This window comes from Crocodylus porosus, unplaced genomic scaffold (genome assembly GCF_001723895.1).
Source record: "Crocodylus porosus isolate Cpor-Errol unplaced genomic scaffold, CroPor_comp1, whole genome shotgun sequence".
In the NCBI taxonomy this organism is placed as follows: domain Eukaryota; kingdom Metazoa; phylum Chordata; order Crocodylia; family Crocodylidae; genus Crocodylus; species Crocodylus porosus.
The window spans coordinates 56524759-56550435 of NW_017728907.1; the positions used below are offsets into that span (position 1 = coordinate 56524759).

General features: G+C 44.0%; 1 protein-coding gene across 15 annotated transcripts in view; it reads right to left on the minus strand.

The window, feature by feature from the left end:
* DAB1 (DAB1, reelin adaptor protein) overlaps positions 1-25677 on the minus strand; it is a 771943-nt gene that overhangs the window by 19081 nt on the left and 727185 nt on the right. For 11 of the 15 annotated variants that reach the window (XM_019531498.1, XM_019531499.1, XM_019531509.1 and 8 more), the window contains 3 exons: positions 9498-9554; positions 4765-4827; positions 2032-2140 (listed from right to left, as the gene is read on the minus strand). In XM_019531498.1, coding sequence (XP_019387043.1) covers positions 2032-2140; positions 4765-4827; positions 9498-9554 — 229 coding nt within the window. The remainder of the gene's footprint in view (positions 1-2031; positions 2141-4764; positions 4828-9497; positions 9555-25677) is intronic. The other 4 variants (XM_019531512.1, XM_019531510.1, XM_019531503.1 and 1 more) reach the window with 1 other exon arrangement.

The following is a 25677-nucleotide window of genomic DNA, read 5'->3' on the forward strand; positions in this document are numbered from 1 at the left end:
CAAACGTATCAGCATGGGGGGAAAAGCCCTTTGTTTTAGATTTGTGTACAAAGCTGGCGGGGGTAGGTGCCTGCTGCGGCTCTGACTCTGGACTTGAGCCCAAGTCAGACCCATAGCAGCCTCCTACCTCCACCTCCAGTTGTCCTCTTGCAGCTTCTGGCCCCGCTCCCCTTGCTTCCTCCCATTACTGTCAAGCACAGCTCAGCTCTGTCTCAGGCTGAGTTCTCTCCTGGGCACCAAGCACATGGGAACTCTGTCCTTTGCTTGAACAACCAGCATTGCCACTGCTGCATGGCTCCTGCCCAGCCAAACAGCAGCACTGACACTACTGCATGGCCAGCAGGGCTAGTGCTTCCACACGCTCTGCTTTGGGAGGGAAAAAAACCCACCAGCATGTGACACTAAGATGGTCGGGGGGAAGGGTCAAAGACTGGGGAGTGGTGGTAAGGTGCAGAAACTGTGGGGCATGGGAGAGGAGAGGTAGAGGTTGTGGGGAGTTGGTGGGGGTGCTGATGGCAGGGAGGGGATAGGAAGGCTGTAAGGGGAAGAAGTGGGGGGTCGAGGGCAAGGGAGCCACTTGACCTGCCCCCCACTCCAGCCACTGCTTTCCCTGTTGTGGGAAATTTAAGAGAAACCCTCCAATAATTTTAAGAGAACCCTCCAATAATTACATTTGATACCTGGAAAATTAAACAAATTTATAAATTGTTTATATATAGACTCTAATTTATCAGGGTTGACATTTTCAAATAAATATGATGTGTGTGTTCGGGGGCAGGGCAAGCTTTCATGAGCCCAGGTTCACTTCATCAGATGAAAAAAAAATACTGCTCGATGCATGTCTTATTACAGCACTTCTGAAGCTCACGAAATCTTGTGATTACATATCTACCTTTTTTGTTAGCCTATAAGGTACAAATCTCCCCTGCCTTCTACTACCAATTACAGAAGCACCCTAAAGTGGTTAAGGAACCATGGAATTGATTTAAAACTGATTACAACCTGGAAAAGTAAAGGTCTGTAATGCTGTGCTTTGTATGCCAAATTCTGCTTTAGGGAAAACTTTGTAATGAAAACCCAGTTAAAGAGTTGAAGATTAAAAAACAGGAGTAAATAAATTATTTAAGTTTTGATTTGACTTGTTTTCAGATCCAACTTTCTTTTCAAACTAATGAAGGTTTTGACTGAATAAGGATTCTAGGATCAGACCCGATGTCATTGACAATTGTAAGAGAAAAGTTTAATTGAAAGCAGCTTTCAACTTTGTATGTAAGAAAAGATTTCTAAACCTCTGCCTTGAAAATCTCCATTAAAGAAGAAACCAACGCACTTATGCTTTATGAATACAAAATATGATATATTAATACGAGACCCAAGTGCTACATTAACAATGTTAATTTACTGTTAATATTTTATAGTGTAGCATTTCGCTTCTCTTTTTTCTGTTGTCATGGCATAAAAGAAACCTACTCTTACCCTGTATGTTTTTGTTTATTTCTAGATTTATGGTAGTGCAAACTCTAAAGGGGTATGACACCCAGGTAAAAACCATATGCAACTGATCTTGAAATCATTTAGCCAAGAGCAATGAAAGGAAACACAACACAGCTACACATGTACTTAAATATGTGGTTATGGATTTTCTTTTTTTGTGATGGAAGGCATTGCACAACCTTGTCAGGGCAATGATAATAACCATAAAGCCTAGCCCTGCTCCCACAATATTTCTTGTTGAGGGACACCGGATGGTTTTACAAAGTATAGCAATTTTTTTTGTTTATAAACACCTGACATGCAAGGGCAAGTATGAAGCATGTTACTTTCCAGTGTCAACTTAAACACGACCACTGGCAGAGTGAAAGGCTATTCACCATGTTCCACTTAGAGACAGATGCTGCAGTACAAAACAGTGAAAGGTTTGAGCATTTTGAAAGTTGCTGCTGCATGATTCAAAGCACTCCTTTTTTCTCCTTCCCTGCAAAATAAATGACTGCAAAAATCTCTCTTGAAATAATTCTACAGTTGTCTTACCTGAGGGTACGGCAGCAGTGCTGAACGGTACAGAACCAAACATGTCTGTACTACCAGGAAGTGATTGGGATGACGATGGGATAAAGGCATCACCTGGAGTTGCAGGAGTCTATAAAATGAGACAGGAATAAAATACACTGGTGATCAATCAGCTGCTGTTTCAGCTGCTTGCCAGGAGCTGGCATGAACTGCAGTGCCACATCCCTTTGTTACCTGTCAGCTCTGTGTTCCTAAAGGAGCCCTGGCACACAGCTTGCTGGACTGAAAAAGGACTTTTTTTTATTCCCCCCCCGCGCCCCCCAACACACATTTCATCTAACCAGAACTAAGCAGAAGAAAAGTTTAATGGGCATCTCGGGCTCTACATTCCCGGTCCCAGTATGAGAGGCCTATTTAAATTTGATTGACTAAAACTCGGTTGCTGGGTGTAGAGACTGAGTCAGAGAGGGTACAGGCAACATTTGAACAATGGTTGAGAGTTCATCACAACATTCAGCCCACTGGAGCCCTGACCACAAATGCTGTCATACTTTTCCCGGGATCACTGGTGGAAGTCCTCCCCACAAAGTTTATGAACAATCCAAGTAATCAATCCCCTTAAATCTGTTAAATGATTACAGTAAGAGCTGAAAGTCATGCTAAGCTGAGGCTCATTCACAACAGGTAAAATACAAAACACTGATGCTGACTTCACAGTGCAAGCATAGCCAGGCCATCTGAGAAGAAACAATGTGGTATCCTTTCCAGTATATCTTCTATAATCATAATAATTTCAAGCTGGCTCCTAGGTGTCTAGTTACTTCTTAAAACTTTATGTATTTCCTGGTTGTTAACCAGTTTCTTGAGCTGTTCCAAAACAGATGAGATGTTCCAAACCTTGTCACTGAAAAAGGTAATTCATTTAAATTGAAACTGTTTCTATAGCAGGATTTTCCATGTCAATGATGGCTTTGGACCCTCTTTATGTACACAATTTAAAGAATGCTTTGAAGAGGCTGGACTAAGGGTATAAGAAAGCTGTAAAGAGGCAAACTGTGCTTCAAGAGGGAGAAATCTCTCTGACACCGTCTGCTGTTGTTCTTGAGAAGCTGGAAGAAACAGATCATCTCTTTTGGTCGCCGGTTTAACCTTCAACAATTGTGCTGGGAACATTGCCTGTCAACGAAACACCCGAGTGCCTTGCAACGGTGGGATCCCAGCTCTCGCTCTCTTTTTCTCTCTAGGCATAGTTTTCTGAATTTGTATTTTATTAATTAAGCTTGAGCTAGGTTTCCCCAAACACTCAATAAAACCAGGGCAATATTGTAATTGTCTTTGTTTTTCCTTGCATGTCTATTACTACTAGTACCATCACAAATTTCATATATTTAGCAGTAAATAACTTTTATAGTCAAACTGGGGGTAACCGGGTGTATATTTCCTTCTCTATTTCCCCTTCCTCACTTGCTCTGCAGCAACGCTTCTTTTACCTAAGCCAAAGATCCCTGTAAAGCTCAAGAACACTGCAGAGCCTGCTCATCAAGAGGCTATCACCACTAGAACAGTTAAGGCAAAAGATTGGGACGTGCTGAGTTTGAGACGCATAAGGGGATCAGCTTGTACAGGCTGATTGACCCAGTCTGGCTCAGACGTGCCCTAATGAACTGAATGCTGGCCCACGAGGGTGTCAGCTGGACACCCGGCCTGATTCAGAGGTATTCTGTTCACCTGTGTGCTTGTGTTTGACTGCATTTTGTTGTTACCTTAATGAACTGATTCCTGGCATTTGAGGGTGTCAGCCTGTCCATGCTGATCAACCCAATCGGGTCAGGCATATCACAATTTTGTATGTGTGTGTGTGTGTGTGTGTATGTGTGTGTGCACACAGTTGACTGATTTGGTGGCTGGAGAAACCCAGCCCCATTGAAACTGAGTCCTGCAAGACAGCTCCATAGGGGGTGAGGACTTGCAGAAGGGAGAGATACAGCTCTGTATGAAAACACAAGTAACACAAGCAGCATGTTGATAGAAATGTTAGCAGAAGCCTGATCTAGTTGTTAAAGCTATGGATTAGGAGACGGGAGAGCCAAACTTGATTTCTAGCAGCAGCAAAAAGTTCTGCAAAAGGTGCTATCCTTTCAGTGTTGTGGCTTCCCCATCTGGAAAAGACTCCTGTTAATACCCCCCAAGCTCACAATCTGTTAAGAAACTTTAAAGTGACTTGGAAAAACACTCTCGTTAACTAAAAGGCAGAAAACTTATCCCAAACTCATCTTCTGTTTAAAATATCATCTGCGCTTTCTTCCTTTGTTTTTAGATTCTTCTTCTCTCTCTAACTGTAGCGCGTGGATGTCATCTTTAAAGCAACTGAAAAGTGATTTCACACAAGGCTGTAATTGGCTCTGAGATTCTTCCTCTTATTGCAACTGCAGGATTGGGATGCTGTGTTTTAGAGAGGACAACAAGCACATAGGAAGGAAATGCAAGATTACAGCCACCTACAGCGCTGCCATACTAGGCCACCTTTTTACATTAAAAAGACCAGTAACATCACAGAGGAGCAGTAATGGGCAAAAAAGGAATCTCTCTCACCCCTTCTACTTTATTTGATTCACAGTTTACTTGAAAAACATTTTGAAACCCTGCCCCCTGTCCCTCCTCTCTCGGACATCTTTGGATCCAGACATTTTTAAGCAAGGTAAAAGGATGACTGGAACTGTAAAAAGAGTTGGACTTTTCCCCCTGGGTACTTACTGGGGGAGAGGTTACATCAGGAGGAGTGGACATGTCCCCAAAAAGCTCTAGTTGGGTAACAGCCTGCAAAAAGAAGAATATGTTGCTATTTAGTCTTGAGCAAAAGCAAAGATGGTGCATGCAGTACAGTGAAAACAATTAATAAACATAGAGAATTTATACGTTCAAAATAAAGATGTTTTCCCTCTGTTGTCTTCTCCCACAAAGAGAAATTTAGACTGGGGAGGGTGCCAGAGACAGTTTTTTGTCCAAGGAATTCAGAAGAAGTCTTGCTTTTTCAGATTGTAACCTAACCTGCTGCCCTTTGCTAAGCAGAAGCTAAAATATTGTGAGCATGGTTCATAGTGATCTAACAAACTGTAATGATTTCTTCTGCTTTAATCTGCTAAAAAATCATAGTTTATTTGGCATTACGCAATTTTCTCTGAAAGAGCCACTTTATCTGTTTCTGGAGTACTATCGTAGCAGCATACACTATGCGTTTATTTTTTAAGGGATTTGTACAATACCGAACAATACCCGACGTATTCCATAAAGGCATATTACTCCTGTAACCATGCGGTATGAATTACTGTATCATTATCAACCTGATGTGATAAATCGGTCAGTAGAATAATAAAAATAACAATTTATAGAGATGGTTCAATTTGTTTGCTTTTTGATGCACAAAATATATGCTGTTTCATATTTTATTGCAAAAAAACCCCCAAAACACAACAACTATGAAAACATTTATTTAAAAAAGCAAGAATTTTTATTTACTTTTTGTGGAACATAATTATATTCTGATAATTCTTGAACAATTAATTAGACTGGGATTCTGGTTTTAACCATTTCCCCTTACCAACCAACATACCAATCATATCATTCTCCTTTCCTCATACACTAAAGCATCACAATAAAAAAAAACTTAATGGGTTTCTCTAGACACATCGGCCTAATAGACCTGTTGAAAATCCACAGCCCAGAGCAGCTCTCTTGTCTGACTCCTAGGCCCCATCTACATGTCATACTTGAGACATGACTAACCAGTTAATCATGTCTTAAGCTGTGACCCAGCCATACAGTCAATCAATTAACGGAGGGACAAAGCAAGGAATAAGCCACAAAGTTATTTATTCCACAAAAAATGTGAAAACTTTGTGGCTCATTCTTATTATCCCATTAATTGACTGTGCCGCCAGGGGCTTCCTATGGCTGTGAGCCCCACCAGCTGACAGGGCGCCCAGCCGCAGGGGTACACCATGTGCTGCTGTGGCTGCGAGTCCTGCAGCTGATGGCGGTGACAACCACAGCAAAGTGTAGGGACCTACTAAAATTGTGGCAAGACGGCATTTCGTGACCTGCTTGCAGCTCACAGTTGATTTCACAGGCATTTTGTGGCAATTCCACCCCTCACCACTGATTGGTAGGGGAGGCCCTAGTGGCTCCATCCCTCGCTGGTGACTGGCTGAGAGGCAAAAACTGCATAATTAAATACAAAATTCTGTGGAAATATCATATAAATTAGCATATTATTATAAATCTAAGGATAACATTAAAACTTTGTATTTAAATAAGCTTCTTTTCTGTTGGAGTGGGGAGGGTTGATTCTGTGGGACATCGCAGCCAACCCCATTCTTCACAGAGCTTGTGGAAATCATTGTTTTCTGCAGTTTCCCAAAAAATTGTGAAACTGTGATTTAAGTAGGTCCCTAGCAATCTGTGGCACATTGCCAACGCATGGGGTTTCGCTGCAGCCGAGAGAGTCCCATCAGTTGTGGGTTCGCAGCCATGGCAATCTGTGGGGCTGTCCCCTGGCCGTAAGCCTTGTCTGCTGCAGGCTCCCAGATGCGGGAGGTTGCCACTTGCCAGTGCAGGGGGCTCAGAATCGTAATTCCAGGCTCCTTCTGCACCGGCAATAAGACGCGATTGGATTTGATGCTGGATCCCACAATCATACCTCCTGCTATGCACATGTGGCATGGCAGGAGATCACACATTACATCCTATCATGCCTTTACCTGAATGTCTCGCGAGGCCTTATTATACGAATGTGAATGGGATTTGCCCATCTGTATGGGACAAAGATTAGAACCCTTCATTTTTTAACTTGTTTCCATTTATTCTTTAGTGCATTAAATATGAAAGTCTGTTAGAAGCAACTTTGACAAAGGACTGAGTAAGTCAGTGTGTTCTGTGTGCAAATGTCACGGCCATTTATTCTTACAAACGTCTAGAAAAGTCTAAATAATAATACTTCATGCTGACTGTTACCTGCGGCTCCTGGAGGTGTTTTGTGACAACAGCCAAACTTTATGTAGGCTATAAACAGACATTACCAAAATACGTTCCAGCACAGCTGATCCACTTCATTGGGTGCTTACTGGCCCATGGGATCAGCCCCCTGATGATTCAAAGTGCTATAGGATGCGGAAATTCATGAAAATTCAAGACTGGGGCAGAGGCAGGTCCAGAGGGAGATTGCGATGTGGTCACATGCTCTCCTTTTGACTCCGCATGGCACGCACTGCAAGCTCAGAGTTTATCAGCATGCCAGGGCAGCTCTTGCTTTGAGCTCTGCATGTATGTGAGCACTGTGAGCTCATCAGCTGGTCAGAGCAGGGTTTGTGTTTAAGAAGCTCTGCAGTGCTGCTGTTGCTCACTCTTCCTCTCCTTTGTTCCCACAGCAGTAGGGAAGGAGGGGAGAAGTGGCCAGCACTGACACATAGCCCCTGCTTGCATGCAGTTCTGGAGGTCTCACCACTTCTTGTCTCTATGTTTCTCTTGTTGATGAATTTTGGTGGTGGTCAGAGGTGCAGGGGAGGGAGAGGAGTGGGAAAGGAGGGAGGAGAAGAGCAAACAGCAGCAGGGTCTAGAGATGCTTAAAGGCAGGTTCTCTGGATAGACCCTGTGGCAGGACATTGTTGGTGCCTGACACTTTAAGGGCCAGAAGGCAGCAGCCGGCAGGTGCCTGATTAGGGCAGCCATTTTAGATTCAGGGATGCCCATAAAATCAGGGCAGTTCGGCTGCTGGAGGCCAGGCAACAACACTGCCTGGCCAGAGGGCTGCTGGTGTCATCTGGAGGTAAGAGAGGAGCTGTAGGGGTTGGTAAGGAGGCTCCTGGTCCTGGGCATGACCTAAAACTGCACCTTGCCGGGAGTGGGTGGCTTGGTGGGGCTCCCAGTGGTGCGGGAGCCCCAGGAAATGCCAGGCCAGTTACCATCCCGGTGAAAGGCGGTTGGGGTGCCTTAACCCCTAACCCCCACAACTGGGTGGGTTACCCCTTGTTTTTGGAGGGCCCAGAGAGTGGACCCTTGGAGAGAGAGGAAAGGGACACAGACTCAACACCTGCCTGAATTTCCCCTGACGAGTCCCTGCTGGGGCCAGGACCAGAAAGGTCAAAGGGCCAGGGGCCTAATGCGAGGAGTGCCCAAGAGCTGAGGGCCTGGGGTTTCGACTGGCCTGGTGTTGGGCCAGGGCTAGAGAGATGAAGGTCCCCACGGGGGAACCACACCCGGAAGGTCAGGGAGCTATGCTGCCCAATATGAAGGTGGATGAGGTTGCCTGATGAGAAGACTCTAGGTTGGGGTTCAATCAGGAGGATTTGGGGATCCAGTGTGGGGGGGCCAGTGATGATGAGAACAACTAGATGCCATCTGCGAGGCTTGGGCTGCGGTGTAGAAGAGGAAAGGATCCGCAGATAGCGCCCCCTGGCATTGGGGCCAAAAATGGGCAGCTTCCCGCTTATTAACATCTACTAATTAAATATTAACAACAAGGCATGGCGGGCGAGAACGCGGGCGGTTAACCCATGAACAGGTGGGCAGGCCACAGAGAGATCGGCCCCGAGCAGACCCCTTGTTACAGACCGCCACACTGACTAGCTGATGAGCTCTGAAGCCCATGGCAAATCCGGAGCTCCCAGCAGGAGATGCGGTGACATGCCAGAGATCTCACTGACATTCAAGACCACAGCGAGGGGTTGTGGTCATACCCCCTTCAGCTGAGTGGCACATTCATAAGAAACTCTTCACTGTGTATGCACACATAGCCAAGGGTAGTGTGACCACAGCCCTTCCGCTATGATCCTGCATCCACTCATGCACTGGGATCATACCATCTGCCTCCTGACAAGGACACTGGTACTACAGTGATGGAGGCCATAAAAACAGCTGGACAGAGCAAGATGGAATGGCCTTAACTTTTGTTTTTATTGATTATTTTATAAATTCCTATTTATAATGCCCCAGCAGAAGAGTAATGTATTCAGAGGAGAATTAATTTTCATGCAATAGCAATCTTGCATACACCAAGGCCTAAGGAGCTAAAAAATAAGTAGGAAAATAATTTCATATACTATTTACTAAGAAAGATTTGAGTAGTGATCTTAGGATCTGCATTTAAAGGCCATCCAAACCCCAGGATTTGGCTGTGAGATCCTGCATTCTGGTCTTAACCTGTTTCTCTGCCAGTGTGAATGAATACAGCTCCTTTTAAGTAAGAAGAGTTTCATCCATTTATAACATCAGGTTTTGGTCAGCAATCCCTACCCTTTGTTTCCATAATTTAATACTATTTTTAGCTTGTCTACATAGTTGAATTTTTCCATCTTTTACATTAAATTATTCATATTTGGCATTAACTACATCCTGCTACAGTTAATTCTGAACTGAAAATTTTCAAATTGTGTTACTCCTAGTGGCAATTTTAGCTACGTTTCCTTATAGCATCTTTAGTGTCACAACCTTACCTGAGTCACCGAAACAAGATTTTCATCAATGTCCAGCAATAAGTTCCCATTCTGCTGCTGCAAGGCATGATTTATGAAATGAAATGAATGATTTATGAAAATGACATGAATTTCTGAGCATGAAAATGATAACCTCTATAATGACTGACTTCAATATTGAAATGAAAGCCCTTCCAGTCTTGTAGCAAGCTGTTGTACTCAGTTCAGTAACTGCAAAGCATATTACAAATGCTGATGATCTGAATGCCACTATCGTATGATATAAATGTATACTGCTCATGTGCCAGTTCTAGTAAGCTATGTCAGGACTGATGCTAAAAATAGCTATTTTTTGAGATATGTATAAGTTCTACAATAAAAATTAATTCATAGAATCATAGAAGTAGGGTCGGAAGGGACCTTGTAGAGCTTCAAGTCCGACCCCTGGCCTGGGCAGGAGAACAGACTGGACTCAAATGAGTCCAGCCAGGTACCGTCAGGACAAGTCCTGCTTCTAGAGATGTTAATGGGAATCTTCAGTGGCCTCACTAGAGGAAGTATTTGGCACACTCCACACCCAAAATAACATGACTTTTGTATAAATAACATGACTTTTGTATAAGAGAGGGCTAAAAAACCCAAATATTTCTTGCACATGCAATTTCTATTTGAGTAAGCAAAGCTATGACTTTTGAAATGTCTATTTAAACATCAATAAATGCATACTTAAGATTGCAAATACGCTTTTGAAAGTTTTTTATAACTAGTAAAAAAAAAAAAGAAACCAAATCATATTTATATCTCCAGGCATATACATAGTACGTGTGCGCGCGCGCACACACACACACACACACACACACACACACACACACACACACACACACACACACACACACACACTATATAGAGTATACTAAAAAAACAATTACCAGGTATAAAAATAATATCTGACAACATTATTAAAATGTTATTTGAGGACTATATTTCAGATTGGTATTTATAGTGGGGTGTCATGGGGAGGAACCGAGGGACAGACCCCGAGGAGCTAGGAAGGAATCCTGGGGTCAGGAACGCGCCAGGGAAGGAGCTGCGGTGAAGCCGGAAATGGTGGTGGGACCTGAGTGGTTCATTAGTTGCGCCTTTATAAAGCTGCAGCCAGCTGATAAGAGGAGTGGCAGGAGTTGGACGGGGGAAATAAAAAGAGGCGCTGGTGTGGAAGTGGGGGAGAGAACCAGAGGCTCGCCAGCCGGGAGGTCGCTCCCGGAGCCCCCACAAGGTGTAATAGGAGGGAGAACTGCCTCTCGCAGCATAGGAGGACACCATGAAGTCCGCCATGGGGAGGATGCTGCTGGCGGCAGCACAGGGAGTGAAGAAGCAGAGGCACCCTGCCCAGACCGGGGACTCAGACTGGAAGACCGAGAGGAACAGGAGGAGTGGGACAGTGGGAGTTACCCCCAAAGAGCCGGAGATGCCCACAGAGATCAAGACACTAGACCAGGTGGGACCGTTGTTGACTCGGGAGGGCTCAAGGAGGTGTCCCAGGTGGGGCACGAAGGGCATAAGCAGTGTGAAGGGCTGCAGAAGATGGGCCCCAGCAGTACAGAGCCACCCGGCGGGAGGCGTGGGGGAAGACGTAGCGAGAGGGACCACCAAGGGTCCGGTGAACGCACAGGCTGGGCAAAAACTGGAGGGGAAAACATAGCAGCCTGCAGTCCAATACGAACCCAGTTCGGGGGGCCTGGTGTAGAGCAGGCTGCAGGAGCAGGTGATAAGGGGGCAGAGGGCCTCTCCTAAGCAGCACGTGTATTTCTCTGTTGTTGGTATTTTTCCTTTGGTTTATTTTTTGGTTTCCCACTTTTGGAGGGGTTGCAAGGTACAGTAGAGAGAGCCTGAGTGTTGGCTAAACCTAAAGGGGGTGGGCAATCTCAAGGGAAGATAGACGGGTGCGAGACCCGGTGGGTAGTGTGAGGGTTTGGTCCGGCTGACCCACAGCCCGTCTCTGCAAGAGGACATGGGGCGCCAACGGTCAGGGATCTGGCTGAAGGTCATCAGGAACTTGTTAAGGCAGGGTGTAAGGGCGAGGTTTAGCCTCGCAGAAGATCAGCATCCGGCGGTCCTATACGCGCGAGAACCCCCAGTAGTCAAACCCCCACCACTGGAATAAGATACAAAGTCATGGCAGGAGAGATTGGGAGAGAGACCACCTAGGGGAGGGACATCTACGCGGCAGGACCACAGGGACGGATAAGCAGACAACCCTAAACATCCGGAGCCACACGGCGCGTAACTGGATGTTTGAGACCAGACGGGTACATGGGGTTATAGAAGTATGAAAGGAAACAAGCTAGATGACTTTCACAGCACAAAGAGAACTAACTCAGTAAATGAACTAAATTAAATTTCTGATGATTGGCTGAATAATTTCTGACCTCACAAACTTACCAGCCAACAATTCACTGCTCTCCTGAAGGACAAGAGAAAGTTTTAAAATAGCCTAAAACCTAGTTCTCATCTCTCATTGTGCCTCTCTGACAATAACATTTCTGCTTGGCACCCCATGCTGCTCCACCCCTCTGCCAGACTCCAGCTGGGGACTTTTGACCAACTGGCTGGGGCTGGCCTCAGGAAGCCGGCCAAACCAGGACATATGGTCACACTATGCAACATAGCCTTCCAGTCTCTAACATTCTTCAGGTAAAAAATGAAAGATATAAGTTCTTAATAAGGTCTTCAAGATTTGACCATTAGTTTATGGAATTAATTTATTTATTTTCTGAATATCACTTCACTTGGCCATCTCTACCAATCCTCCATCGGTCGTGCAGCTTTGTCTTTTTGAATCAGATTTTACCATTGGTCATATTGCACACTGACTGCACTCTGAAATCATTAGAAAGAATAACCATACCATACACACAGAAGGAACATGTGCAGCATTCAACAGACCATTATTAACAAACTGACTTTGCTACAGTGGGACCTCCCAGAAAACATTTGCACAACATGTCACTTCGTGTCCCCAAGTGCCCAATTATCATGTAGCAGTTGGACTGCATTCTCGATCAGTTCATGTTCTGCATCACTTACTGTTGAGGAGACACTTCCTTAGGGTGAAATATTAGTGTCTATTATAGCATGGAACCGTCTTCAGTAGGAACTTCACTGGGGCTACAGCAGTGTTACTGAGGGCAGACCAGGGCCCTCGGAGACTTTCTGTGGTTAGACATTTCAATACAAAGGGTTTACCCGTCTCAATTAAAGTAAACAATCCTCTTCCCCTCTCCCTAGTGCATGATATAACCAGAAGGCTGGAAAGCTACTTGGTTCCTTGATCTTTCTGTAGAATTGTTGTCTCTGTGGATTTCCCCGCACGGTGGTGTAAAAACTGACTTTAATTACTGGAAAATACGTCTCATTCTGGATGACCCCAACACATGCACATGGCTTACTCATCCAGGAACAAATAAGACAGTTGTAACCAGTTGCCAGGAGGGGAGAGAGTTGGGGGTGGGTTATGGGGAAAGAGTATTAATCCTTATGCCTTGGTGGTTATAATGAAAACTGTATTTTCTCCTGGAGGCATATGCTGTAAATCTTTTAAACATGAAATATTTAAATTTGGCTTCCAAGAGCAGCATACATCCTTTTTAACCACTCCAGCCAGTAATAAAACTTCTCATGGCATTTTCCACTGGGGGGGGGAGGGGTGTGGACGGGAGGGAATAAGTAGAAGAGGGTATTATGCACAAGGTAGACAATGTTAAAGAAAAGTATAGAGATTGTGACTGTGGAATTATGTAAGCTATAGCTTTATGTGCAACATTCTCTCTCAGTAAGATTTCTGCATGTTGTTCATTGATTCCAGCAAAGCTTGGAAAAGCATCATTTTTTTAAATGTTTAAAACACTGAGAGCATTTATACACATACCTTTTTGTGCTGTGATGCATCAGAGATCCAACATATTAGATCAGATTCGATCAATCGAGTCTGCTCCGTGTGCAAGCTGATGCGGACTGCACTGTATTACGTGCACTTGTATAAGCAGCAAAATGCATGTTAGCACTGAGAAAATGGTGCTGGTGCGATTTTGAACTAAAACACCTTTGATGTGCTTTAGTTCAAAAGTGCACAACCACCATTTCCTCAGTGCTGATGTGCATTTTGCCATTTATACAAATGCATGTGCCGCAGCACCAGGCACTTCTAAAAGCGCCCAGAGTTGCGGTGCAAGCATGTGTACAAATGCCCTTGGGTTTACAGATAAAAATACTGAGGCAAGGCCCTGAAAGGCATTTTGCACAATTTGGTACTATATGAGAACACTAGGCTGGAGACTGAGGCTATGGACAGAAGTTAAACATAAATCAGTATAAGTGATTGGAAACCAGTTCAAATCTGTAACACAACAGAAGTTCAGTGCACATAAACTGGTTCCAGTTATTTTGAATGCAGTTTAAGATAAATCTGGATGGATGTAGTATTAGACTTTATTGATTTAAGTTAAATCAGTTTATTGAACTTCTGTCCCAGGTCCCCTCCAGATTCAAGTTAACTCACAGTCTCTGAGTATCCCAGGATGCTTTATACCTTCCCTGGAAATCCCCCCTCACACAGTGGGCACTATAACCTTGGCCCAAGCTGTCTGCTTCAGCTGAGCTGGGGGGGGTGCCCTAGCACCCCCCAGCTCCTGTCCTGGGCCACTGCAGGCATGTGGCTGAATTTCCAGAAACAAAAGTGAATGTCTGTTCACTTGCTTATCAGTTCAATCCATGCCGCTTAGACAAACCTGCAAAGATTGAATTGATTCAGCCTCGGCTCCTTAACTATCTGTAGTTAGCCTGAGGGTTTACTAATCAGCAGAGGCTACACAGAAATCAACAGGGCTAAATTGCTTTATAACAGAAGAGAACCTGGATTACTATTTCCATGGTTTTCTTGTAAAAAAAAGTTGCCTTGGGAATCATGGCAAAGCCTGAGAGAGCCATGCGTAAAACGCTACTCAAAAAGAACAGAAAATGCATGGCAACTCATTATGTTCTCTAATGCACAGTGTAGTGCCTAGGGACAGAAGTTGCATATAAACCAGTTTAAGCGATCGGAAGCTAGTTTAAACCTGTAACAGAACAAAAACCTCAGTGCACATAAACCAGTTTCAAAATGGCTGAAACTGGTTTAAGAGAAACCTGGTTGAATGTAGTATCAGAATTAACTGATTTGGGTCAAACCAGTTTATGAAACTTCTGTCCCAGACCTCTTCCTGGTTCAAGTTAAATCACAGTCCCTGAGCATGCTTTGCAGCCCTGGACTGGGCCGTGCTGTCTGCTCCACAGAGCAGGGCTGGCCCTGGCCCTCTGCTCCCCAGCTGGATCAGTGAGGGTTGGCTGATCGAAGGGGGAGGGAGAAAGTCCAGCTGGGGATGCAGCCCAGTTGGGGGGGTGGGGGGGTGTGGCTGACCTCCCAGGCAAAGCCCAGATGCAGTCTGGGGCCAGGGAGGTGGGTTAAACAAAACACCTCTTTCCCCGCTTAAACTTACTCTTGGCTGTGAATGTGGACTAGAAATCCCAGAGGTACCTGGAAGCAGGAAAAGGAAGTGATGAGCAACCCTGCAGAGTCCTGTTGCTGTGATTTTGGGACTGCAAATTCCAGAGATCTCAGGGGCAGGAGGAAGAGGAAGCAAACACACAGCCTATGCTGGCTATATGCCAGAGAGCCGTGCTCTAGCTCTCCTCAGCTTCTGGCCTGAATGAGTGCAGGCATGTGGCTGCATTTCCTGAATCACAGGTAAATACTTGTTCACTTCTGTTTTAGTTTAATCTCCTCAGTTTAGACTAATGTGCAAAGACTGCATCAATTCAGCCTTAGACTTTTTGATAGGGCTGTGTGAAATTTCACCGCCTGTTTCATTCCGACACTATTTCGACTCGTTTCGAGCTTGAAACAACAACATTGAAAAGAAATGAAGGGGTTTGAAACAGCTTTGAAACAAAACTTTATGAAAGTTTCAAAATGTTTCGAGTTTTGAAGCAGCAGCCAGGTGGTGGGAGGCAGGGGAGAGCCAGGGCTGTGCTCCAAGCGGCTCTGCAGCCCCATGTGGCTCAGCCTGGCAGGGAGCACAGCCCTGGCTCTCCCTGCCTTTCGCCACCAGGCTGCACTCTGTGGGGCTGGCGGACCCAATGGGAGTGCAGTGCCGGCTCTGCCAGCCTCCCAATGTCGGGCTGTGCTTTGATCGGCTCCACCAGCCCCATGGACCCCAGCCCGGTGGCAGGAGGTGGGCAGACCCGGTGCTGCACTCTTCCTCCCACCACCAGGCTGAGTTCCATGGGGCTACAAGCACTGGGAACTAAACCTGGTGGAGGGAGGCAGAGCCCAGCACCGGGGCTGTGTTCCACTTCCCTCCACCAGGCAGCAAGCTGCTGGGTGGTGAGCCCAGTGGAGGGAGGTGGCACGCTTTTAAGATAAGCATCCAAATGTTTCTTAAAAGAGTCCACCTCTGGAGAGATTCTATTCCAGGCCTTGGGGACTCAGACAGTAAAGCAGTTTTTCCTTATGTCCAGCCTAAAATGGTTTGGAGGAGTTTGTGACTGCTGGACCTTGCCACCCTTTGGGGCACTCTAGTGAACAGGTGTTCCCCCAGATCCTGATGCACACCCCTAATGTAGTTATAGGCTATCACCAGGTCACCCCTGAGCCTGCGCTTTTCCAGGATGAAGAGTTCCCCCTCCCCTATTGAAGTATAGGCACCTAACGGTCATTATACTAATTCAATATAGTTACACAGTCTGTCTGCATAACCAGGATAACTATGGTGTGAGTGTATATGTGTGTGTATAGTTATTAAATGGCAGTTTGATGCCTACCACGTTATCTCAGCCAGTATTCCAGGACTTCTGTTATACCAGAGTGGGGCAAAGGGAACATCAATGAATCATGGGCTTGGCTCATTGATCATATGGTAAAGTTCTATTATGTGCAGTGACTTTTTCTTTTACATGATTCAACTGATGTAGATTTTTTTTCTGGTGGCTGCTGAGGTATTAAATTGACAACTGTACATAGTATTGACCTTCTACATTTTGATTTGCTTCAGGCACAGCTAGCTCATAGTATTACAGCTGTTAAAGAGCTCTTTAATGCCTATTAAGCAGCTGAAGTTTATAATTTTATATCTAGTCTGTGTGTTTGCATGTACTCAGGTATGCACAATGCATAATATTGTGCTGAGAGAATATAATTTTTGTTATACAGATGATATTCCATGAATTTTGGGGCGATTCCATTGCTCATTAGTGATGAAACCATCAGGGAATTATGTAGATCATCCCATGTTACGCCATCATGTAATTGGCAGAAATATGCAAATATTTGATTATTTTCTATATGTGCATATGCACACATGAATATCAGGGTGTGGAAAAGATCATACTAATGCACCATTCAACCTCGCAGGTAGATATAATGGATTTGATTCGCAAGCACAGTCATAAATTGACAACTGCCAACCACCTTTATATAAAATCCTAAAATTAGCTTTAAAATCTTGTTACTTAAAAATAACTAACTTGAGGATCTTTGAGATCTCCTGGCTTTTGACCTTTTAGACTACATTCACTTCAAGTTTTAAATGTTTTGCTCTACTAGAAACTTCCTTTTTTAAAAAGTGAAAAGTGAGATTCTAACATAATTGCTTGACTCTTGTACCTGTGATTTTACAAAAGTGGGACATCATGATAAACGCACAAGAATCAGCAATACTGATGCCTGTTTTTGTCAACCTGGGGAAATGAATATGCCATAATCCAGTGGGAGCCAACCTTTTTAGCAGGTGTGCCACAAGTTAGCCTTGCATCCTCCCCAAGTGCCACACTTTTCTCTACCCAATCTGCTAATCTGCTTTCAGATTCCTGCACTGTCTGCCACTCTGCTGCCTGTCCCCTCCCTGATTTGCTGCATGCTACATGCAAAAGCTGCCCATGCCACTTGTGGTATGCATGCCACAAGGTGGCCAACCCTGCCATAATCTAATTTTCCCCTGTGATGAGAGTATTCTGCCCAGTACACCCAAACTGCTCTTGGGACCTGCATCTCTGCACCCCATTTATAGTGTAAAAGGAAGGGAAATGATTGCTTTCCTTGCACCGGTACTTTAGTGGATTCATTTACCTCAGTGTGGGTGCATCTACGCATGCAATTAATGCACAGAAAGCTTACTATATAGTAAAATACTACTCAGTAAGCTTTCTGTGAGAAAATGTTTACACATGCACCAGTCAGGAGCAATTCTTCTCCCAATAGGAGCAGTTCAGGGATAAGTTCCCTCTAGGCTTCCCTAGGTGCCAGCCCCACACTGGCAGGGAACACCAGGGTCAGACCTGGGCTCTAGGGGAAGGGGGCAGCTATTTCTCAGCCCCATGCTCCAGAGCTGGGGAAGTAGCTCTTCCCCTGCAGCTGTTTGCCAGGATCCTGCCACAATACACTGATTGGGGCAGGCGGCTGGGAAATTGTCACCTCCCCCAATCTGATGACTGGGGCAAGGGACTGGGAAACAGCTGTAGGGGTGGGGACACTTTCCCAGATCCCTCTCCCCAATCAGCTAGCGGGGCAGTTGGTAGCAAGCCCTGGGCTGGGTGGGGATCTCCTGCCCAGCCTGGGGCTTGCTGCCAGCTGCCCCACAGATAGGATAGTTCCAAACCAGTCCCTGCCTGAGCAGTCCCAGAGCTTCTTAACTCCCCACTCCTGATAGGAGCCAGGAGCTCTGCAGTGCCGAGACAGGGGGTGGGCAGAGGTACCCAGTCCCTGCACTGATCAGCTCCTGGGGGGAGCCTGGAGCTGAGCAGCACTGGGACCAGGCCCCCTGCTGGCATGGCTGACCAGAAGCAAATCTGCTCCTGGTCAGCACCTACACGAGACCTCCTGTGCAGATTGGTCTGCTGCACAGTAAAGCATCTCATGCCCTGTGATTCTAAATGGAATCAGGGCTGAGGTTAGTCCAAGGAACTGGACAAGTGGAACCAGGGTCAAGAAACCTTGCCCTACTCAGACACACCCTTCTCTGTGCCTAGTTGAAGTCCTGAAGTCTGCACAATTATATACCAAAACTTCTATTTATGAGCTATGGCATGCCAGGTGTGACTAACAGCCTTCCCCCCTGCCAAGTGCATCTCCACTTACCTAACTGAAAAAAATGAAGGGGGATTTCTCTAACAAGTGGAAAGAAGTATTTTAGTTTAAAGCCTGTTTTATTTCATTGCCATTGTATAGTAAATTGAACACTATATGCTAATGCAGTGCATAAAGAAAATGGATATACTCATTTTTTTCCTGAAACATGAATCTCAGGATCTATTAGTACATGTTAAATATAAATTACGGTGGCAAGAGGTCTCTGTAAACTTTTAAAGGCCTGACTAATGTGGTTCACCCATTTAAATGGCATATGCTGGGCTTGCAAACTTTTCTGACAGTTCACTGTTAGAGAACAGTAGATTGTTCTGATAATATATTCAAAATAGAAACTAATTTCAACAGCCTATAATTCTAGTGAGGTACGGATGACGGATATGTGTCATATTCGTATGTTTTTAATTTTGTTCAAGGTAAAAGGAAAACTATATACTGATCACGGGTTAATCCTGTGCATTTTTTCTTCTGCCATATCTCGTCAGGCTTAACCTGCTTGGAGTTTTTAAATATTCTCTGCATTCGTAAGTCAGTCTCAAGTATAGGACTATTCAGGAGAAGGAGTTTGAGGAAATAGGCAGGCATAAATACAGAGTATATTCAGCTCTAGGGCCAGAGTTAAATATGAGATTGTGATTTTGGTCCCTATTTTATGTCCCAATAAAAACCGGTCCTCCATTTTGCTAGGCATTTTATACATGTAAAAAAAAGAAAAAGAAAAAAAAAAGAAATTTGTTTTCCCAACTGTTAGAGCAATTGGTTTGGGCTAGGTCTGTGGGGAAAGACCTAAATAGCTTAAAGGCACTTTCTAAAAATAAATAATAAAACAAAGCAGAAGAAAGTTAAGGTATTGAGTACATTTTGTATAAGTAGACACTCAGATTCTTGATTGAGTGGAATCTGTCGGAGGCAACATCCAGGCTGATTGTTTTGAATGGCATTTCCTCAAAATTAAACAGCTAAGGCATACACGGAATTCAGAATTAACTCAGCTTTGAATCAAATAGATTAAAAGAAGCCTAAACAAACAAATATATATATATTTTGATAATCCAACGAAATATTTTATTCAAAGAAAACAAGTGGGGATGAATCATTTCTCTTAAACGTTTCTTCAATAATATACCTACAGTGTCAATTATACCTTAGACCTACCACTTCTTTAACACCAGGGCACTTCCTTATAAACATGTTTTTAACTATTACTTACGTCACTTCTCAGTAAATTAGTAGAAAGAAATAGTGAGACTGCGAGTCTACCCAAAGCTAACTGAGTACATGCTACTTTACAATTTAAATCATGGCAAACTTGGGCTCAGGTATACTATTCTAATGAGAAATTTCCAGAGAAGGAATTCCCCAAGTGACCATTACATTTAATTTCTGAAACCAGAAATAGGAGCCTCATAGTAGGAAGGGTTTAAGACAAGATTTGAACGGTCAGGTAACCATTTGACAGACCATTCTGGGCTTTCAAGATGATACTTGCCCTAAAGATGATACAATGGCCTTGCACCAAACGTGTAAATGATATAGGATCAGGTGCAGGTGCTCCGCATGTTATCTCACTTAAGCAGTCCATAGGAGCCAGGGGAGCTAGGTTAATTTACACCAGCTGAGGTGTAAATTAGTACAAAGTCTTAAGTGCTCTTAGCTATCTGCTCCATTAAGGGCATCAGCTGCTGCATTCTGCACTAACAGAATACGCCCGGTTATGTTTTATTACACCTGCAGATAGACTAGTAAAAACACTATGGTGATGACAGTTAGTCTGTTTTAACTGAGTACAGGATCTGGCACTGTGTGTGATCTTAAAGACAGAGTCAGGAGCAAAGTACATCACAGAAGCTTTTCCTTGGCAGGCTTTGATGCTGGATGAGAAGACTTAAGGACATAATTGCTTTTTCTTACAACTGTGTTCTTGAATGTGTAGATTATAGACATTGTTTTACTCTTCTTTCGTAGCCTAATGACTTCCTAGCAGGACTCACTTTGGTCTCCAGAACTCTAAATAAGGGTAGCTGAAACCCTGACAAGTACCTTCTGTGCCATGTAAGAGCCACTTTAAATTATTACCGCAGGCTCTGCTCCTTATCAGAAGACAGATGCCTTCAGCCTCAACATCCACTTCTTGCAAACAAGTAGTTGTGTCAAGTATACATCCTCTTATCAAAACCCTGTTCTAGAGGTATTTTCCTTGTATTAGCTGATTGATATCTTGCTCTTTGGAGTCCTTATGGCATTATTCTCAAGAGCCCAATAAAAGGCAAGAAAGAAGAAATAAAAAGTTAATTTTCTTGCTTACTAGTTAATTACTACTCTTGCTACAGCACTTTACTCAGTCAATTTAACCTACTGGATAAGTATAGACAGTCACAAAGTAGGGCTGAGCACCGTTTTGCTTTGACTTCTGTTTCAACATTTCAGTGGAACAGTGTTTCGTTTGGAGTTTAGTTTAGTTGCTAAAGCACTGTTCTGTTTTGTGAAACGGTTTCTCTGTTTCAATGCTGTTTTGAGTTTTGCCCACACCCCGGGAGGAGTCTGGCAGAGTACGGGCAGAAGGCTACTGCTGCCGCTGGGAGCTGAGCCCGGTAGAGGGAGGTGGTGCGCGGCACTGGTGCTGTGCTCCACTTCCCTCCACTGGGTTCAATTCCATAGGACTGGGAGCCACTGGGTGCTGAGCCAGGTGGAGGGAGGTGCTGCGCAGCGCTGGGGCTGTGTGCCACCTCCCTGCACCGGGCAGAAATATGCACCTACTCTTTTAAGAAACATTTGGATGCTTATCTTGCTGGGATCCTTTGACCCTAGCTGACTTCCTGCCCTTGGGGAAGAAGGCTGGATTCGATGATCTTCCGAGGTCCCTTCCAGCCCCAATGTCTATGAAATCTATGAAGGGTTGTTTCCTGGAAGGAAATAATAGCTCCTATATACGAAAACTCGTCACACTTTTAAAAGAAAACTGGGAAGATTTATATACAGTCTCCCTGAAGCAGAGAACAAATAAACTGTTTTCAAACCAAGTGCCACCCAGATATTATAGGTGAGAGAAGTTTAAGTGTAAAAGGAGTCTCATGTGGAAAACAGATAGATACCTGTTGCACCAGACGTGCACATAATCAGCTGTCTGACTAACTAATGTCTGTGGTCAAAGATCTAGAGGAGCATAACTGCTTATACTGATCTGAGGCTGGCATGCTTTGGTAATTCTAGCCAGTATTAAGGAATTAGGCTTGTTTTCAGACAGGGAGAGTAGCATGATACCACTGTGACAGCCAGCCAGCAAGATATTTCTGTAGTGTAGGAGAGTGCCCACCTATACTACCCTTTTCTGGACTCCCCTTGCAATGGGTATTCTGGGAAAAAGGACAGGGTTGAAGCATGGTATACCCTGGAAATTTTAGGATCGCTTTGGACCTCCTTCCTCCGGTTTCGCATCAATCGGAAGTTGGCTGGATCCAAAGATGAGGCTCAGTGTTTCCGCTACCTCATACTCCCATTGTCATTTAGTGCCACTCTACGACAGTAACCGTTTCCATGCTATTTCTAACCCAATCACAAATATATACATTAAAATGTCTCTCTTTCTGGCCACAAATTGTACAGACCTTTGCAAAAAGATGAGAACAATCTGGTTTAAACCTCAAAACATGCAACACTATAAGATAACAATGAATGAGGGGAAAAGAGGTAGCATTCTAGCTAAAAGTTCCTCTGTTCTTGAGTTTATTTCAGTGCAATGAGACATCCAGTTTCCATAGTAGAGAAACTGGGTAAATGTTTATGAATTCACCCTTAATATTAGCTGAAGCATAGTCACTACTCTATTCATTAGCCATGTATAGCTGCGAAGTTGTTAACGGGCTATGGTTGGTGAACTGTGTTAAGCGGAAACGTTTACACTGTATGAACTATTTTTGGGGTTTTTTTAAACACCAATCACCCGACCATGCTTTTTATGTCAATGTCAAATTGCAAACTCCAGAAGAACTCTAGAGAAGTCCCTGAGAAAAAGGGAAAAGTGGAATGAGACCCTATGTATCAATGGTAGCTAATCCCAATCCTGAACTTGCAATATTCCATGTCAAAGGACAAAACCAAGTAGCTTTGCACAAGTGTAATGCAGAATAAATCCAAGATCAACCCTTCTTTCCACATTTTTTTCCACATCACCAGATCAATTTCTGCAGCCTTAGTCTGCCCGTCTGCTTCCTGCTGTATGTGCACTGTTAGCAATGCACAGAAGGAAAAATTGATCAAAGAAAATGCAGTTGGAGCATACTTGAAGGTGTATAAATTGCATGTCCATGCTGAATGCTTAAGTCCAAAGTCCCTAGAAGCACTACCCTAGGAAATGGAGGGCTGTGGCCAATGGGATGTGAAACGTGGCAGACTAGGATAGGAGACTGACCATTTCGCCGCAGTGTTAGTTGTGTGGTCCTAATTCCAAAGAATGAAGGAAGCTCTGCCAAGCTCTGATAAGAGGTTTTAAGGACTCTGACCTTCAATTATGCCATTCCAGGAAGGACTGTATTTGAATGGTGATCTTAATATTCAATTTCTCTGACCTTTTGCACGGCTAAATTGCATTCCGCTCAAAAGGTTTATAGAATGTGAGCACGAAGCAGGCACGGACGCAGCCAAAGCAAATTCATTTTAAAACTTGAAGCGTGTGGTAATAGTAAATCGTTTGTTCAGCATTACTCCCGGATAAGTAAGTTAGGTCACAAGACAATGAGCTACATCTGATGTTAGGCAGGACTGAATCACTGTAGCAACACATTTTGCTCTCTAGTAAGTATTAATAGAAAATTATAGGACTGAACCACAGAAAGAGAGAGGGCTGGCAACCTGGTGACTTACCCAGAGAAGCACAATTATAGAACCAAGAGTGATCAAAACTAGAAGATGTCCATATACGTAGATTTATGCAGAAACTGATATTTCATTGGGTTCATTAGCACCGGTTAGCATTACCCAAGTGTGTGCTTATTGTACAGCAAATTGACAGGGACACACATGAATATATAACTGCAAAAATCTCTGTGTGTGTTATGGAAGGAACTAGTTCTGGCAGAGAATGAAAGCGAGGGTGCTCACACTTATGAATTCAAATCTTTACTTCTAGCAAAGAGCATGAGCGTATTAAAATGTCAAAACCCACCATGTCAAAGTAATATTTCTCATCTTTATAACAAATGCATTGCATTTATTCCAAAGTAGTCAACCAGGCTACTCTAGCGTAGCAGGTACTGGCTTTATGGACTGTAGGCTCCAAATAAGATCATAAACTCTATGGGATGGGGCTGTAACCTTCTATGTTCCTAGTGCTGTTGACTCCTGAACGGGGGCCTTCAGGCAATACCAGCGACAACATATGCTTTATTGTGGTACAGTCTCGGAAAATGAAATCTGTGGTTCTTAAAAACTAGCAAATCTATGTCTTCACAGCTTTACCTTACATCCTCTAAGATGAAATATCAGTTTTGTTTGCTTTTACACTTCTTCTAGGATACATATGTAACGCAGAAATTGATTTATTTGATCTTTTAGAAGAAAGATCAGTAGAAATGTTTCTCTTTATTGACATGCTCTTTACTGACAACTGTATACCAGTTATAATAATGGCTGTATAAGGCTGGAAAAACGATCAGGAAAAGTGTCTTGACCTTGCAAGGAAAAAATTTCTTACAGTTTTTTCTTTGACATCAATAACTAATATTGTTCAATGAAACACGTCTGAACACCGAGTAAAGAGACTGAGATTATCAGTTATAATGATGCTTTACCTACCTCACACTTTATCACACAATAGACTGGACACACACTCAAAAGAGAGATTACTATAGAGTGAGATGCTGGCCACTGCTAGGTTTTGAGAACAATTATTGGAGATGGGGAATTCATGGACACACTAAGGGGGTGAACTCATGGACACACTAAGGGACTAGTCTTTCATATTCACATGCATAATCCCATTTGTGCCAATGGGATTACTGCTTTGGGAGAGGTCAACAAAATGGCAGCATCCACACAAGTGTGGCCGTGTGGGTCGTGGCGCAGCAGATGCTTCTGCAACACCACATACTGCATGTTTAGCTGTTCTCCATGTTTCAAAGGAGCAGCGTGCAGGGATGGGGGTGCAGATTGGCTTCTGGATATCCAGAGGTCAAAAAAACAGCAGAAAAAAAAGTGAAGCAGTGCACTCAGGGGCACCATGTGCTGCTCAAAACCAGAGCCTGGCCATGCTCTGACTACTGGCCAGGCTCCACATGGCAGAATTGCTGCTGCTGCCCTGGGAGGCCCCCGTGACCCCAGGTAGGCTAGTCCCAGCCTCCCCTACCCCAGGCGGGGTAATCTGCTGTGTGCCAGAGGGCACATGGCACAGGCATTCCCCAGGGACAACTAGCTATAGCACCAGGTGCGCCACTGCCTAGTTGTCCCAGGGGAATCAAACGTCCGAACTCATGTGGACACAACAAATGCAGGGAGGGGCACTTTGAAGACAATGCTATAAAATATAGCAGCTTGTTCATGGGACTGCACCTCAAGTTGTGGTACCATTTCCATTTATGCAAGAGTCCTTTCCATGGTATTTAGGTATAAGATTATGGATGGACCAAAATTAGATCTCTGTACACTTCCAAGTGTGGGAAACGTGACTTAGATCTACAGCTATAATTTGTTAATGGCCCCATGGATTTACAATATTTTTACTTGAATATGTTCCATGTTGGAAGTCAAGATTTGGCCACAGACAATATTTCTGATCCATGCCACAATTGATTTGAAAAACCTTTCTAACACACAAGTGACACAATCCTTACAGTTTTTTCCATTCCACTTTCAGAGTCAAGCTGGCTTTGAAATGTTCCCCTTTTCCATTATTTAGCAATGTTTTCTCTTATACCTCATCTACATAAACTTCTTTTACACCACCTGTACTTTTCTTTTGTTACTTCATATGGAAAGAAAACAGACAAATGCTCAGATTAGATTTAATCCAGTTTTATAGTCATCTTAATC